The 14,367-nt window shown below is 36.1% G+C and overlaps 1 protein-coding gene across 1 annotated transcript in view; it reads left to right on the forward strand.

The window, feature by feature from the left end:
- Positions 1–14,367, forward strand: part of LRP1B (LDL receptor related protein 1B) — a 1,616,178-nt gene that overhangs the window by 491,418 nt on the left and 1,110,393 nt on the right. The window contains exon 4 of the mRNA XM_067742376.1: positions 10,090–10,227. Within this exon, the coding sequence (XP_067598477.1) occupies positions 10,090–10,227 (138 nt within the window). The remainder of the gene's footprint in view (positions 1–10,089; positions 10,228–14,367) is intronic.

The raw sequence follows: 14,367 nt of genomic DNA on the forward strand, positions 1-14,367 counted from the left end.
TGAAGAAGTTTAACAGTTAAGAAAAGTAGGAAAGAAGGGATACTACGTCAAGAAATGTTCAATCAGAAAAAGTGACTTTGTTCTTGAGTGTAGGTTTAAAAAAATTGAATGAGATTTCAGGGAGGAGTCAGACCTATTGGAAAGATAGACATGGGAAATACAACCAAGCAGCAAATCTTGATGGGACAAAACCCCCAAAGTGGGATGTGACAGAGTGTAGGGTGAGGAGGTTAACTTCGGTGGGGGAGGATTGATACTGGTTCTGCTAAGATATGATGATGTTATGACAAGTTCAGATATTTGACTATATCTGCCATTACAGAAGAAAAATCTCCACTCCTTCACACGATGCACTATCTCGATTATCTTTAGTCAGAAAGGACATTTGATGAGATTTATGTCTTCCACTATCACTTTAACTGAACAGAGTTATGTTTAAAAATAATTTGAACATTCAAGAACATACAGATGAATCATGCTATCCTTGCATTATCCTGGAAGGCTTATTTGTAAAATGAGGTTCATTAAAAAATGGAAGATATTTCAGTTAATTGGGTAAGGCTTATAGAAAATCTAAAAACATGGATACTATTCTCCTGTGTTTATATATTTTAAATCCTCCTCATGATAGAGTTCTTCTTTCTTGTAATTAATTACTATATTTTAAATTCTGCTACCTTGCTCAGGTCACCTAAAATTAGATTTGAGGGACTGGAAATGTTTTCTAAATGTGCATTACTGACAACTGAAGTGATATTCTCACCAGGACTAACATACTTGTTAAAATTTTAAGTCTTTGTACTATTTTAAAATTTCTCATGTGCTAATCTGTTATCACAGTGCCTCTCTCAGGTCCCCCCAAGTCCTCATGATTTAGCAACTAAAGGGATAATTCTGGGTATATCAGAGAGCCTCCAAAGTTGCTTGCTATGTCCAAATAATGATTGCTGGTTGTGAAATGCTCTGAATGCCTGAAAGTCTTCAAGAGGTGAATCATTTAATGCAACATTGACATATTCTGAGGAATTCATGCAGCCTCCATTATCCTGTGCCTCTTCTTGTCACATGTAAATAGGTAGAAGTAGTGATCAGGGTGAGTTTTCTCTCTGTTACCAGGGTGGACTAAAGGAGCCTCATGGGTTATACACACCATTACTTCAGAAATGTTCATTGGGAATCAAGGATGGATTATTGCCCAAAGAAATAGTACACTGTTTACCCATATTGCCTGGTTTCAGTTGAGAATTTGAATTGAGGTAAGCATTGCCATTTCTCAGACTGCCCCATCTCTATCTCCATTTTCAAGAAAGACAACAACATTTTGGTTTTAGCAGTTTTCCAACTGAAGTATATCAGCATTGGTCAAAGAGGTTAAAGGTATTGATTCCCTCAATTTTGAGGTTAATTCCCAAGGCCTGGGGCAACCGCTACACTTATTCTACAGATAATTTCTGCTATTTACTTCAGTGTAACTTTCAAATTTTCATTGTCTTAATATGTTTTGGTATGAAAATTTGGGAAGAACTGGTTAAGGTACAATCCATTAAGCCATCACCCAGCTGTCTTACCACTTACCCAGCAGTGAGGGAAACCAAGACAAGAGTATATCAAGGGGAGTAGGGGGAAACAATAGTAGCTAGTCTGTGAAGAAACCAATTGACTCTTTCATTCTTCTAAACAAATTTCTCTTTTGTCCCTACATGTTACCAGTAGAAAGAATCTAATGGTTCTGTATATTGCCTCTGAGAAACCCAAACATTTTTTCCTGTTTTCTCAAAATTTATAAGTAGCTGAGCCTTTTTCCTTAACACCAGATGTACATTTTCACTCCTTCTGTCATGTTCATCATTTACCTGACAGTCTTAAAAATGAAAACTCATACTTGTATTTGAGCCAACACAAGTATCACTTTTTAAAAAAAAATCTTGCTTTTTTAGAACTACTGATGCATTTTTGGTTTCTAACTAAAAATTTTTATAATCTCCTGGGTTTATGAATTTTTTTGACAAAATGAATACCCTTGTATAGCAGTAATTCTATAAATATACATGAAAAGATACAAGGAAACCTATATTAGTGGTAACACTTCAGCTAGTAAAGCTACATTATAAAAATTTGTTGACATCCCCAAACAAATGGTTGAACAAATACTTAATTTTGCACATCCTAGAAGATGTTAGATTGGCCTTTTCATTATTCTTATAATTTTGCCTCAACTAAGTAGAGTAAAACATATATTTTTTGAGGTTGTTTTTTTCTTTAGGGGCTTGCAACAGAAAAGAACGTTATAAGATGTAACTCACCTTCTCAAAACATTCTTAACTATGATAACAGCAATCACTTATTTAGCACTTGCCAAGAAAAATGCTAAGAGTTTTTGATTTAATTCTTATAACAACCTGGTAAAACACAGAGAAAGTAGAAAACTTACCCAAGTTACTCAGTTTATAATTGATGGGACCGGAAACTGGACTCAAGAATCTGGTTCCAGATTTTCCACTAGAAGAATCTCCACTGCGCTGCATTTATTTACATGACTAACACATGTTGAATTCTACTCTGAGCCTACATCTCTCAGAGCTTTGCCATGAATAACTTTTGACCCTCACAACAACCCAACTGGTAGACTCAATTGATATTTCCATTTACAGCTGAGAAAACTAATGCTAAATTGATTAAATTAACGTCCCATAGGTATTGACAAAACTGTGATTATCCTAAGTGTGTCTTGACTGAAAAATCTGGGCAATTGCAATAATCAGTGTCAGATTAATACATGACTGTAGCCTTATTATGTGACTGTACTTTGGATTTGGGAGAGGTGGGCAAGATTACAGATCATTATGAGAGAAATTGGAGAGTACCTATAAAACAAGTATAAATAGGAATTTTAGATGTTTGATAAAGACTTGGAATTGGTGAACTTCAAGAAAAGTCTTGGTGTTCCAAGTTAAATGTATCTTTAAAAACACAAGGGGTAATTATAAAAAGTGCAATTATCACCACTAGGTAAACTAAATGAGTCCTCCCTGTTCATCATCACCTCCCCACTCTTTAGCCAATTCTGTTGCATAAGACTTGCTCAGTAAAGACTTTTTTTTAAACAAGCGAATCCACATATAAATAAGTATAAAACTAGCTGTTCTTCATATTCCTAAAGAACAGATTAAAAATATAAAATACCTTTAAGGCGGACACAACTTCATTTAAATTCCACTAAAACCTTTTGGTTCATGTTACCTGATACAATTCTAAAAAGAGTCATGGTGGCCCTGAACCAAGATGGTGGAGTAGAAGGATGTGCTCTCACTCCCTCTTACGAGAACACCAGAATCACAACTAACTGCTGAACAATCATCGACAGGAAGAAACTGGAACTCATCAAAAAAGATACCCCACATCCAAACACAAAGGAGAAGCCACAATGAGATGGTAGGAGGGGCACAATCACAATAAAATCAAATCACATAACTGCTGGGTGGGTGACTCACAAACTGGAGAACAATTATACCACAGAAGTCCACCCACTGGAGTGAAGGTTCGGAGCCCCATGTCAGGCTTCCGAACCTGGGGGTCTGGCAACAGGGGGAGGAATTCCTAGAGAATCAGACTTTGAAGGCTAGTGGGATTTGATAGCAGGACTTCGACAGGACTGGGGGAAACAGAGACTCCACTCTTGGAGGGCATACAAAAAGTAGTGTGTCTGTCGGGACCAAGGGAAAGGAGCAGTGACCCCATAGGAGACTGAACCAGACCTACCTGCTAGTGTTGGAGGGTCTCCTACAGAGGCAGGGGGTGCCTGTGTCTCACCATGAGGACAAGGACTGGCAGCAGAAGTTCTGGGAAGTACTCCATGGCATGAGCCCTCCCAGACTCTGCAATTAGCCCCACCAAAGAGCCTGCATAGGCTTCAGTGTTGGGTCGCCTCAGGCCAAACAACCTACAGAGAGGGAACTCAGCCCCACCCATCAGCAGTCAAGCTGATTAAAGTTTTACTGACCTCGGCCTACCACAACAACACACAGCTCTACCCCCCACCAGTCCCTCCCATCAGGAAACTTGCACAAGCCTCTTAGATAGCCTTATCCACCAGAGGGCAGACAGCAGAAGCAGGAAGAACTACAGTCCTGCAGCCTGTGGGTAAAAAACGACATTCACAAAAAGATAGACAAGATGAAAAAGCAGAGGGCTATGTACCAGATGAAGGAACAAGATAAAACCCCAGAAAAACAACTAAATGAAGTGGAGATAGGCAACCTTCCAGAAGAAGAATTCAGAATAATGATAGTGAAGATGATCCAGGATTCGGAAAAAGAATGGAGGCAAAGATCAAGAAGATGCAAGAAATGTTTAACAAAGACCTAGAAGAATTAAAGAACAAACACAGATGAACAATACAATAACTGAAAAGAAAACTACACTAGAAGGAATCAATACCAGAATAACTGAGGCAGAAGAACGAATAAGTGATCTGGAATACAGAATGGTGGAATTCACTGCTGCGGAACAGAATAAACAAAAAAGAATGAAAAGAAATGAAGACAGCCTAAGAGACCTCTGGGACAACATTAAATGCAACAACATTCGCATTATAGGGGTCCCAGAAGGAGAAGAGAGAGAGAAAGGACCCGAGAAAATATTTGAAGAGATTATAGTCGAAAACATCCCTGACATGGGAAAGGAAATAGCCACCGAAGTCCAGGAAGCACAGAGAGTCCAATACAGGATAAACCCAAGGAGAAACACGCCAAGACACATAGTAATCAATTTGGCAAAACTTAAACACAAAGAAAAATTATTGAAAGCAGGGGAAAAATGACAAATAACACACAAGGGAACTCCCATAAGGTTAACAGCTGATTTCTCAGCAGAAACGCTACAAGCCAGAAGGGAGAGGCTTGATATACTTAAAGTGACGAAAGGGAAGAACATACAACCAAGATTACTCTACCCAGCAAGGATCTCATTCAGATTCGATGGAGAAATCAAAAGCTTTACAGACAAGCAAAAGCTAGGAGAATTCAGCACCACCAAACCAGCTCTACAATGAATGCTAAAGAAACTTCTCTAAGTGGGAAACACGAGAAGAAAAGGACCTACCAAAACAAAGCCAAAACAATTAAGAAAATGGTAATAGGAACATACATATCAATAATTACCTTAAATGTAAATGGATTAAATGCTCCAACCAAAAGACACAGGTTTGCTAAATGGATACAAAAACAAGACCAATATATATGCTGTCTACAAGAGACCCACCTCAGACCTAGGAACACATTCAGACTGAAAGTGAGGGGATGGGAAAAGATATTCCGTGCAAGTGGAAATCAAAAGAGAGCTGGAGTAGCACTACTCATATCAGATAAAATAGACTTTAAGATAAAGAATGTTACAAGAGACAAGGAAGGACACTACATAATGATCAAGGGATCAATCCAAGAAGAAGATATAACAATTATAAATATATATGCACCCAACATAGGAGCACCTCAATGCATAAGGTAACTGCTAACAGCTATAAAAGAGGAAATCAACAGTAACACAATAATAGTGGGGGACTTTAACACCTCACTTACACCAATGGACAGATCATCCAAAGTGAAAAGAAATAAGGAAACAGAAGCTTTAAATGACACAGTAGACCAGATAGATGTAATTGATATTTATAGGACATTCCATCCAAAAACAGCAGATTACACTTTCTTCTCAAGTGTGCATGGAACATTCTCCAGGATAGATCACATCTTGGGTCACAAATCAAGCTTCAGTAAATTTAAGAAAATTGGTCATATCAAGCATCTTTTCTGACCACAATGCTATGAGATTAGAAATGACTTACAGGGAAAAAATGTAAAAAATGCAAACACATGGAGGCTAAACAGTATGTTACTAAATAACCAAGAGATCACTGAAGAAGTCAAAGAGGAAATCAAAAAATACCTAGAGACAAATGACAATGAAAACACAATGATCCAAAACCTGTGGGATGCAGCAACAGGAGTTCTAAGAGGGAAGTTTATAGCTCTACAAGCCTTCCTCAGGAAACGAGAAGTCTCAACTAAACAATCTAACTTACACCTAAAGGAACCAGAGAAAGAAGAACAAACAAAACCCAAAGTTAGCAGAAGGAAAGAAATCATAAAGATCAGAGCAGAAATAAATGAAATAGAAACAAAGAAAAGCATAGCGAAGAACAATAAAACTAAAAGCTGGTTCTTTGAGAAGATAAACAAAATTGATAAACCATTAGCCAGACTGATGAAGTCAAAGAGGGAAAGGGCTCAAATCAATAATATTAGAAATGAAAAAGGAGAAGTTACAACAGACATGGCAGAAATACAAAGCATCCTAAGAGACTCTATGCCAATTAAATGGACAACCTGGAAGAAATGGACAAATTCTTAGAAATGTATAACCTTCCAAGACTGAACCAGGAAGAAAGAGAAAATATGAACAGACCAATCACAAGTAATGAAATTGAAACTCTGATTAAATATCTTCCAACAAACAAAAGTCCAGGACCAGATGGCTTCACAGGTGAATTCTATCAAACCTTTAGAGAAAAGCTAACACCCATCCTTTTCAAACTCTTCCAAAAAATTGCAGAGGGGGGAACACTCCCAAACTCATTCTATGAGGCCACCATCACCCTGTTACCAAAACCAGACAAAGATAGTACAAAAAAAGAAAATTACAGACCAATATCTCTGATGAATATGGATGCAAAAATCCTCAACAAAATACTAGCAAACAGAATCCAACAACACATTAAAAGGATCAGACACTATGATCAAGTGGGATTTATCCCAGTGATGCAAGGATTCTTCAATATATGCAAATCAATCAATGTGATACACCATATTAACAAATTGAAGAATAAAAACCATATGGTCATCCCAATAGATGCAGAAAAAGCTTTTGACAAAATTCAACACCCATTTATGATAAAAACTCTCCAGAAAGTGGGCATAGAGGGAACCTACCTCGACATAATAAAGGCCATATACGACAGACCCACAGCAAACATCATCTCAATGGTGAAAAACTGAAAGCATTTCCTCTAAGATCAGGAACAAGACAAGAATGTCCACTTACAACACTATTATTCAACATAGTTTTGGAAGTCCTAGCCATGATAGTCAGAGAAGAAAAAGAAATAAAAGTAATACACATTGGAAAACAAGAAGTAAAACTGTCACTGTTTGCAGATGACATGATTACTATACATAGAGAATTGTAAAGATGCCACCAGAAAATTAGTAGAGCTAATCAATGAATTTGGTAAAGTTGCAGAGTACAAAATTAATGCACAGAAATCTTTTGCATTCCTATATACTAATGATGAAAATTCTGAAAGAGAAATTAAGGAAACACTCCCATTTACCATTGCAACAAAAAGGATAAAATACCTAGGAATAAACCTACCGAGGGAGACAAAAGACCTGTATGCAGAAAATTGTAAGACACTGATGAAAGAAATTAAAGATGATACCAACAGATGGAGAGATATACCATGTTCTTGGATTGGAAGAATCAGTATTATGAAAAGGCTATAGTACCCAAAGTAATCTACAGATTCAATGCAATCCCTATCAAATTACCAATGGCAATTTTTACAGAACTAGAAGAAAATATCTTAAAAATTGTATGGAGACACAAAAGACCCCGGACACCAAAAGCAGTCTTGAGGGAAAATAGCGGAGCTGGAGGAATCAGACTCCCTGACTTCAGACTATACTACAGAGCTACAGTAATCAAGACAATACAGTATGGGCACAAAAACAGAAATATAGATCAGTGGAGCAGGATAGAAAGCCCAGAGATAAACCCACGCACCTATGGTTAACTAATCTATGACAGAGGAGGCAAGGATATACAATGGAGAAAAGACAGTCTCTTCAATAAGTGGTGCTGGGAAAACTGTACAGCTACATGTAAAAGAATGAAATTAGAACCCTCCCTAACACCATACAGAAAGTAAACTCAAAATGGATTAGAGGCGTGAATGTAAGCCTGGGCACTATAAAACTCTTAGAGGAAAACATAGGAAGAACACTCTTTGACATAAATCACGGCAAGATCTTTTTTGATACACCTCCTAGAGTAATGGAAACAAAAACAAAAATGAACAAATGGGACCTAATGAAACTTCAAAGATTTTGCACAACAAAAGAAACCATAAACAAGACAAAAAGACAACCCTGAGAATGGGAGAAAATATTTGCAAACGTATAAATGGACAAAGGATTAATCTCCAAAATATATAAACAGCTCGTGCAGCTCAATATTAAAAAAACAAACAACCCAATCCCAAAATGGGCAGAAGACCTAAATAGACATTTCTTCAAAGAAGACATACAGATGGCCAAGAAGCACATGAAAAGCTGCTCAACATCACTAATTATTAGAGAAATGCAAATCAAAACTACAACAAGGTATCACCTCACAGTAGTTAGAGTGGGCATCATCAGAAAATCTACAAACAACAAATGCTGGAGAGGGTGTGGAGAAAAGGGAACCCTTTTGCACTGTTGGTGGGAATGTAAATTGTTACAGCCACTGTGGAGAACAGTATGGAGTTTCCTTAAAAAACTAAAAATAGAATTACCATATGATCCAGCAATCCCACTTCTGGGCATATAACCTGAGAAAACCATAATTCAAAAAGACACATGCACCCCAATGTTCATTGCAGCACTATTTCCAATAGCCAGGTCATGGAAGCAACCTAAATGCCCATCGCCAGATGAATGGATACAGAAGATATGGTACATATATACAATGGAATATTACTCAGCCATAAAAAGGAACAAAATTGGTTATTTGTTGAGACATGGATGGATCTAGAGACTGTCATACAGAGTGAAGTAAGTCAGGAGGAGAAAAACAAGTATCATATATTAACACATATATGTGGAACCTAGAAAAATGTTACAGATGAACCGGTTTGCAGGGCAGAAATTCAGACACAGATGCAGAGAACAAACGTATGGACACCAGAGGGGGAAAGTGGCAGGGGGTGGTGGTGGTGGTGTGATGAATTGGGCTATTGGGATTGACATGTATACACTGATGTGTATAAAATGGATGACTAATAAGGACCTGCTGTATAAAAAAATAAATAATATAAAATTCAAAAAAAAATGTTTTCAGTGTATAGGTTTTCAAAGTATCTATGCATCAGAGCAAAAGCACAGTATCCATTCATCTAATAGTATTTTGCATTATAAGAATACAAGGGAAAAGATCTTCCCGAACCCTAGTTGATCGTCTCTAGAGGAGTGTCTGTGCAGATTATCTGGCCTCCTTATTCAGGAAGCACAAAGAACCTTTCTGTATGTATTTGCGTAGTATGGATGGATTTGTTTGTTTAAAATGGTCAGGCTGTACAATGAGTTCTAGTGCTAACCCCCAGTTCCTGTTCACTGTAGAACTGCTGATAACTCATTTGGGGTCTCTGTGCACTCAGACATAACATAGGATAATTCCAGCTGTATTTTGGTCACATTATTTAGCTTTGATATCTCAAGTTTCCAAATCTGTAAAATGGGAACAGAGATAGTACCAGTTCAGAAGGCTGTTAGGAAGATTAAATGAGTTAATACATGTAACGCACTTAGTGCCTAACACTTGATGTGTACTCATCAATTAAAAAATAAAATAAAAAAAATAAAAAGAGCCATGCCAAGAAGTTGCCATTATTCATATTTCACAGTTGCAGGACTTGAAACTTACAGGGTTTAAGCACCTTGTCCACTTATCTAAGGATAAGAAATAGAACAGTGACTCAAACCAACCCTTAGATTTTCAATCCATGGCTCTTTAAGGGTCAAAAGAATACTTGTGTTTTAAATGCATTATTTGAAAAACATACATATTATTTTATTTCCTATGCAGCCTTTAAAAATTAGGTATTCTTTATTACATAGGCCAATTTTGATGTCTCTGAGAATCAGAGCTGCCCTCTGGTAGTATTGCCTGTCATTTTATTTTGTGAATTCACGCTAGTAATTTCTCGTGCTTAACAGTTTTAGTGTTAAAAAAAAAAAAAAAAGCTAAATCACTGTGTTCCTTTTTGCATTTTTCCAGGTCCTGAGGAGGTAGAAATCAAGTGCCCCTTGAATCACATTGCTTGCCTTGGTGCCAACAGATGTGTCCATTTATCCCAGCTCTGCAACGGCGTCCTGGACTGCTCAGATGGGTATGATGAAGGAGTTCATTGCCGTGGTGAGTCCATTTGTGGAAAAATACAACTGAAATATTGAATTTTTCATAGTTTTCATGAAAGTTCAAAGACAACCTATAACCTGTCTTTTTTTTCAACCACAACCTTATCAGTTATTGAGAAAGCATGAGTTTTATTGCCAGAGACACTCAATATGCATTTCAAAGCTGTGACTATTGTGCTTTATTGAAAAATGCTGTTAGAAAAAAAAGCAACACACATTTAGACTTTGAAGTTGGGCTCTTAAACAATTATATATTTCATAGAAAGGAGTACTTTTGAGCAAAGGACAGAAGAGAAGTCTTAGTCACAGTATTGATACCATACATATAAAACGTGTTTCTCTGAACTGTTGCTTAAACAAAGGGTATTTGAAGTAAAACCTCTGCCATCAAATATTTTAATAGAATGTATCATGGGAAATTTTCCCTTAATATTATTTCCCTGAAGTTATACTGTTAACTTTCTTGTAATTTTCATTCTTGTTAAAAACCTATGTTCTACAGTGGTCAAGAGTTTACCTATATACTAATGATAGGAGTAACTAAATCTCAAATTTATAAAAAGTTAATTGGAACTGGTATATTCCAATAGAACTGGTTGGGAAGGGGAGCTTAAAATGTTTGACAAAGAAACAGGAAAAAGTTGGTTAAGGTAAGGGCTGTGATCTGGAAACAGAATCAAGGTTTCAGTCAAGTGAATCAGTCTTCAACTTGGAAGCGGGAAAGAAACCACTGAATCAGAAGGTTCTAACTCAGATTCTAGCATGTTGAATGTAACACAAAGGATGTTTATTGGAACTGTCAAAGAGTAACACGTTCTTCGTGTCGAGGTCAGTGAGACAATAAAGAATGGAAGGAACTGTAGAAAGCTGGAGATGCATGTCTGGTGTCTGCACAGATTGACACTAAATTGCTCCCATTTTGGAAAGGTCCTAGGTCACCAAAAGTTCCAGGTTTTCAGGAGGAGCTCCACATCTTTGTGTTTAAAGTGTTCAAAGTTAGCTACTGCTTTTTAAACATTGTATGGTCAGCAATGTACAGGCCTAACGCAACTTGTCTGGAGATCTGTCAGGGCTTACTGGCTGCCAGTTTCCCACATTTGGGCTGAAATAAACTGGATTCAAAACCAGAGATGGAGACATATATTAGAAAAAGAGTAAATCTTTGTTTAGAAAGGTAATTCAAAGTGGTAAGGATGTTGAGACAGCATAGATCAGCTGGATCACTAGGTCTTTTCCAAACTCTTTCTAAAGGGATGTCCAATTACTCTGGCCCTGTAGACATATTCACATTGAGAAGTTAAAGGTCTTTCTTCTTTGGCCAAGTTTCCTTTCTTAGCCTTGAACTCTGACAGGGTCACATAAGGAGCCAGTTGATTCTTACTTTTACTTATGAACACGTGTAATAATAATTAATAAGAAATGTTATTTGTATTTAGAGGCTTTGTGACATGTACTCCTTTTTATAATTGTATAGCTTTAAAAGTGATATTAATAGAAAGTAAATTAGTGAATTACAACGTAATAGAAGTTAAAGAGTTTAATTTTCTTTACAGAAATTATATTTTCTAGAGCCTAATTCTATTTGCTTTAGTTATAATTCAGGGTTCTTATTACACTTAAAACAAAATTTCAGATAGACATGTGTGACTAAGCTTCTAAAAGAGTGAAATCATCACATTGCCAAATACTTCTCAGAGGTGATTATACAGATTTGAGTATCTTAAACATATTTCAGTGCTGTGGATCATATGAAAATGTATCTGAGTTCTCTAATAAAATTTAGAGCTGGGATTTAAAAGATAAAGGGATATGTTAATAGTAAAACAGGGGATCAACTAACTATTCAATATCTGAACAAAAATGAAATGATATTAAATTCTGTTGATTTTTGAAAAGATAGCGTATACTTCAGACTGAGGTTTAGAATTTGTAGCTGCTTACGCTTCCATCTTTTTTCCTGTTCTAATTTAAGTTTCCAACTGTTCCAAGTTTCATATCTTTATCACAGTGACAACCTTTTTTATTTCTTAATTTGCCAGTGGGAGGCTGATTGTGCCACTTTGGCCTTTTTAATATTTCTAAATTTCACCAAATAAAGTGTTTTAAAAGACTTAACGTATTATGACCTGTGGTGGACCTAGAAATAAGAAGTATATTTGGATCTCTACCTGTTATTTACCTCAGTAGAGGGGTTTTCACGTAATTCTGTGGCCTTGCACAACTACATAGAATGGTAGGATCAAGATGACTGAATGACACAGTGATTCCAGAGTCAGTGGTTTAATAAAGTATTTCTGCATTGAGAAAGAAAAATCAGAAATGTGTTTCCCTGCTTGGCCTGATAGGGTGCCCCAGACACAGAGACAAAATAGAAATCTTGGAAGCAACACCAGATTTATCACATGTATATGGTTTGTGTTTAGAAAAGATGATTGATTATATGCAAAAGTATATCATGGGAACTGAGTGTACTTTCCCACCTTCAACCTTCCTCCTGATTCTGGGTCACATTCAATGAAAAGATGTTTTCTGAAGAGTTCATTAGGCAACAGCCCCATCAAGTCTCTAAGGACTTTTTCATTTACTATAGACATACAATAAAGAAAGAAACCAGGTTAATTCAAACATCACATTGATTTTTAGAAATGCTTTTTTCTGTAGAAAAATTCTTTTTAAATCACTTCTCTTTCCATTTCTTCCTTTTTGTTGGATTCCAAGCACACACTCTAAATAATTATGAAGCCTAAGACACAATTCAAAGATGGATGTTTTCTTTATACTCATAAAAGTTCCAAAGTACGTTTGGTGATATATTTGTAGCCTTTATGAAAATTAATAAGGAGAAAAATATAACATTTTGGAGGTGATATTTTGGTCTTGGGAGTGCTTTTGTATTAACTGAATTGTTTTCTGAATGGTTTCCTAGAAAAAATCAATTTCTCCTTGGTAAGGGTAATGAAAAGATATCTATTATTAATGATTTTCTATAACACTGATATTTTAATCTCCATAATTTAGCTTCATTTAAAGAACACAGTGGATTTTTGCATATGGGTGTACTTATATATAGGACTGTACTTGTAAAAATTTTACAATATGAACCTTCAAAATCACCACATTATATTTCAGATAATTTCATGTCTTCCTGCATAATATTTCATATTGGTGGTAATATCACTATATGTAAATTGCATGAGCAATGAAAACATATTCTATACAGTATGATACCTCTCAATACAGGATAGTTCCACAAAAATCCTTCTTCCAGAATGCTGGAGGAAGTGAACAAATTCAACTAATGGAGAATACTTGGACTGAGGTGTATCAAAACACCGTTTTAGTATTTGACATTCTTAAGATAATTCATTTTGTTGACATTTAAAGTAGCTATAAAGAAGAGAAGCCCTCTTTTTATTCACAACCCTAGTTAAATTATATTTGCAGTGCAAAACGGTCGCATATTTAAATGCTCAAGGGACTGACAGTCTCTGGTGTGCTCTCTGCTATTACTCTTTTAAAAGAGTATGGGAACTCTTCCGGTCACTGCAAAAAGGGATTCTCTCTTCTGTGGCCCGAAAAAAGTGATTATGTAATCTATGTTTTCCAGTAAGCATTCCAATCTCCCTTTAAATTCAAGGGGATAAGTGTGTGAAGAGCTTACCAAAACTGATTAGGAAATGACACTCTCTGACATCTGAAAAGCTCCCCACACAGACACACAAGTATGCATACACAGACACACATACTCTTCTTTTCTGATTTCTCTTTTCTAAACCTCTTCCTACATGATTATGAGTGTATAATGTATTAATTTGGTGTATTTGATCAGGAACCTAAAGAAGAATAAGATTCTTGTGTGTATCATCTAACTCCTTGAAATAATGCATATTAAGAAATTTTAGAATTCCATTTGATTATTTTACTTGCCAATTAGAATATAATTTTCCCGATATGCAATTACATTTTTCTCTACCTACAATCTAATGTGTTTATTTTAGATTCTAGTAATTCTAGTATGTTTATTTTAATGTATTTGTTTTAGACACTGACTTGTGTTTAAAATTTTATATATTTTTCTTTTATATTACTATTCATAAAAGTAAATTCTTATGAGATGATGCCAAAAAATCCTGGAGGT

This window comes from Pseudorca crassidens, chromosome 6, assembly GCF_039906515.1.
Source record: "Pseudorca crassidens isolate mPseCra1 chromosome 6, mPseCra1.hap1, whole genome shotgun sequence".
Lineage (NCBI taxonomy): Eukaryota > Metazoa > Chordata > Mammalia > Artiodactyla > Delphinidae > Pseudorca > Pseudorca crassidens.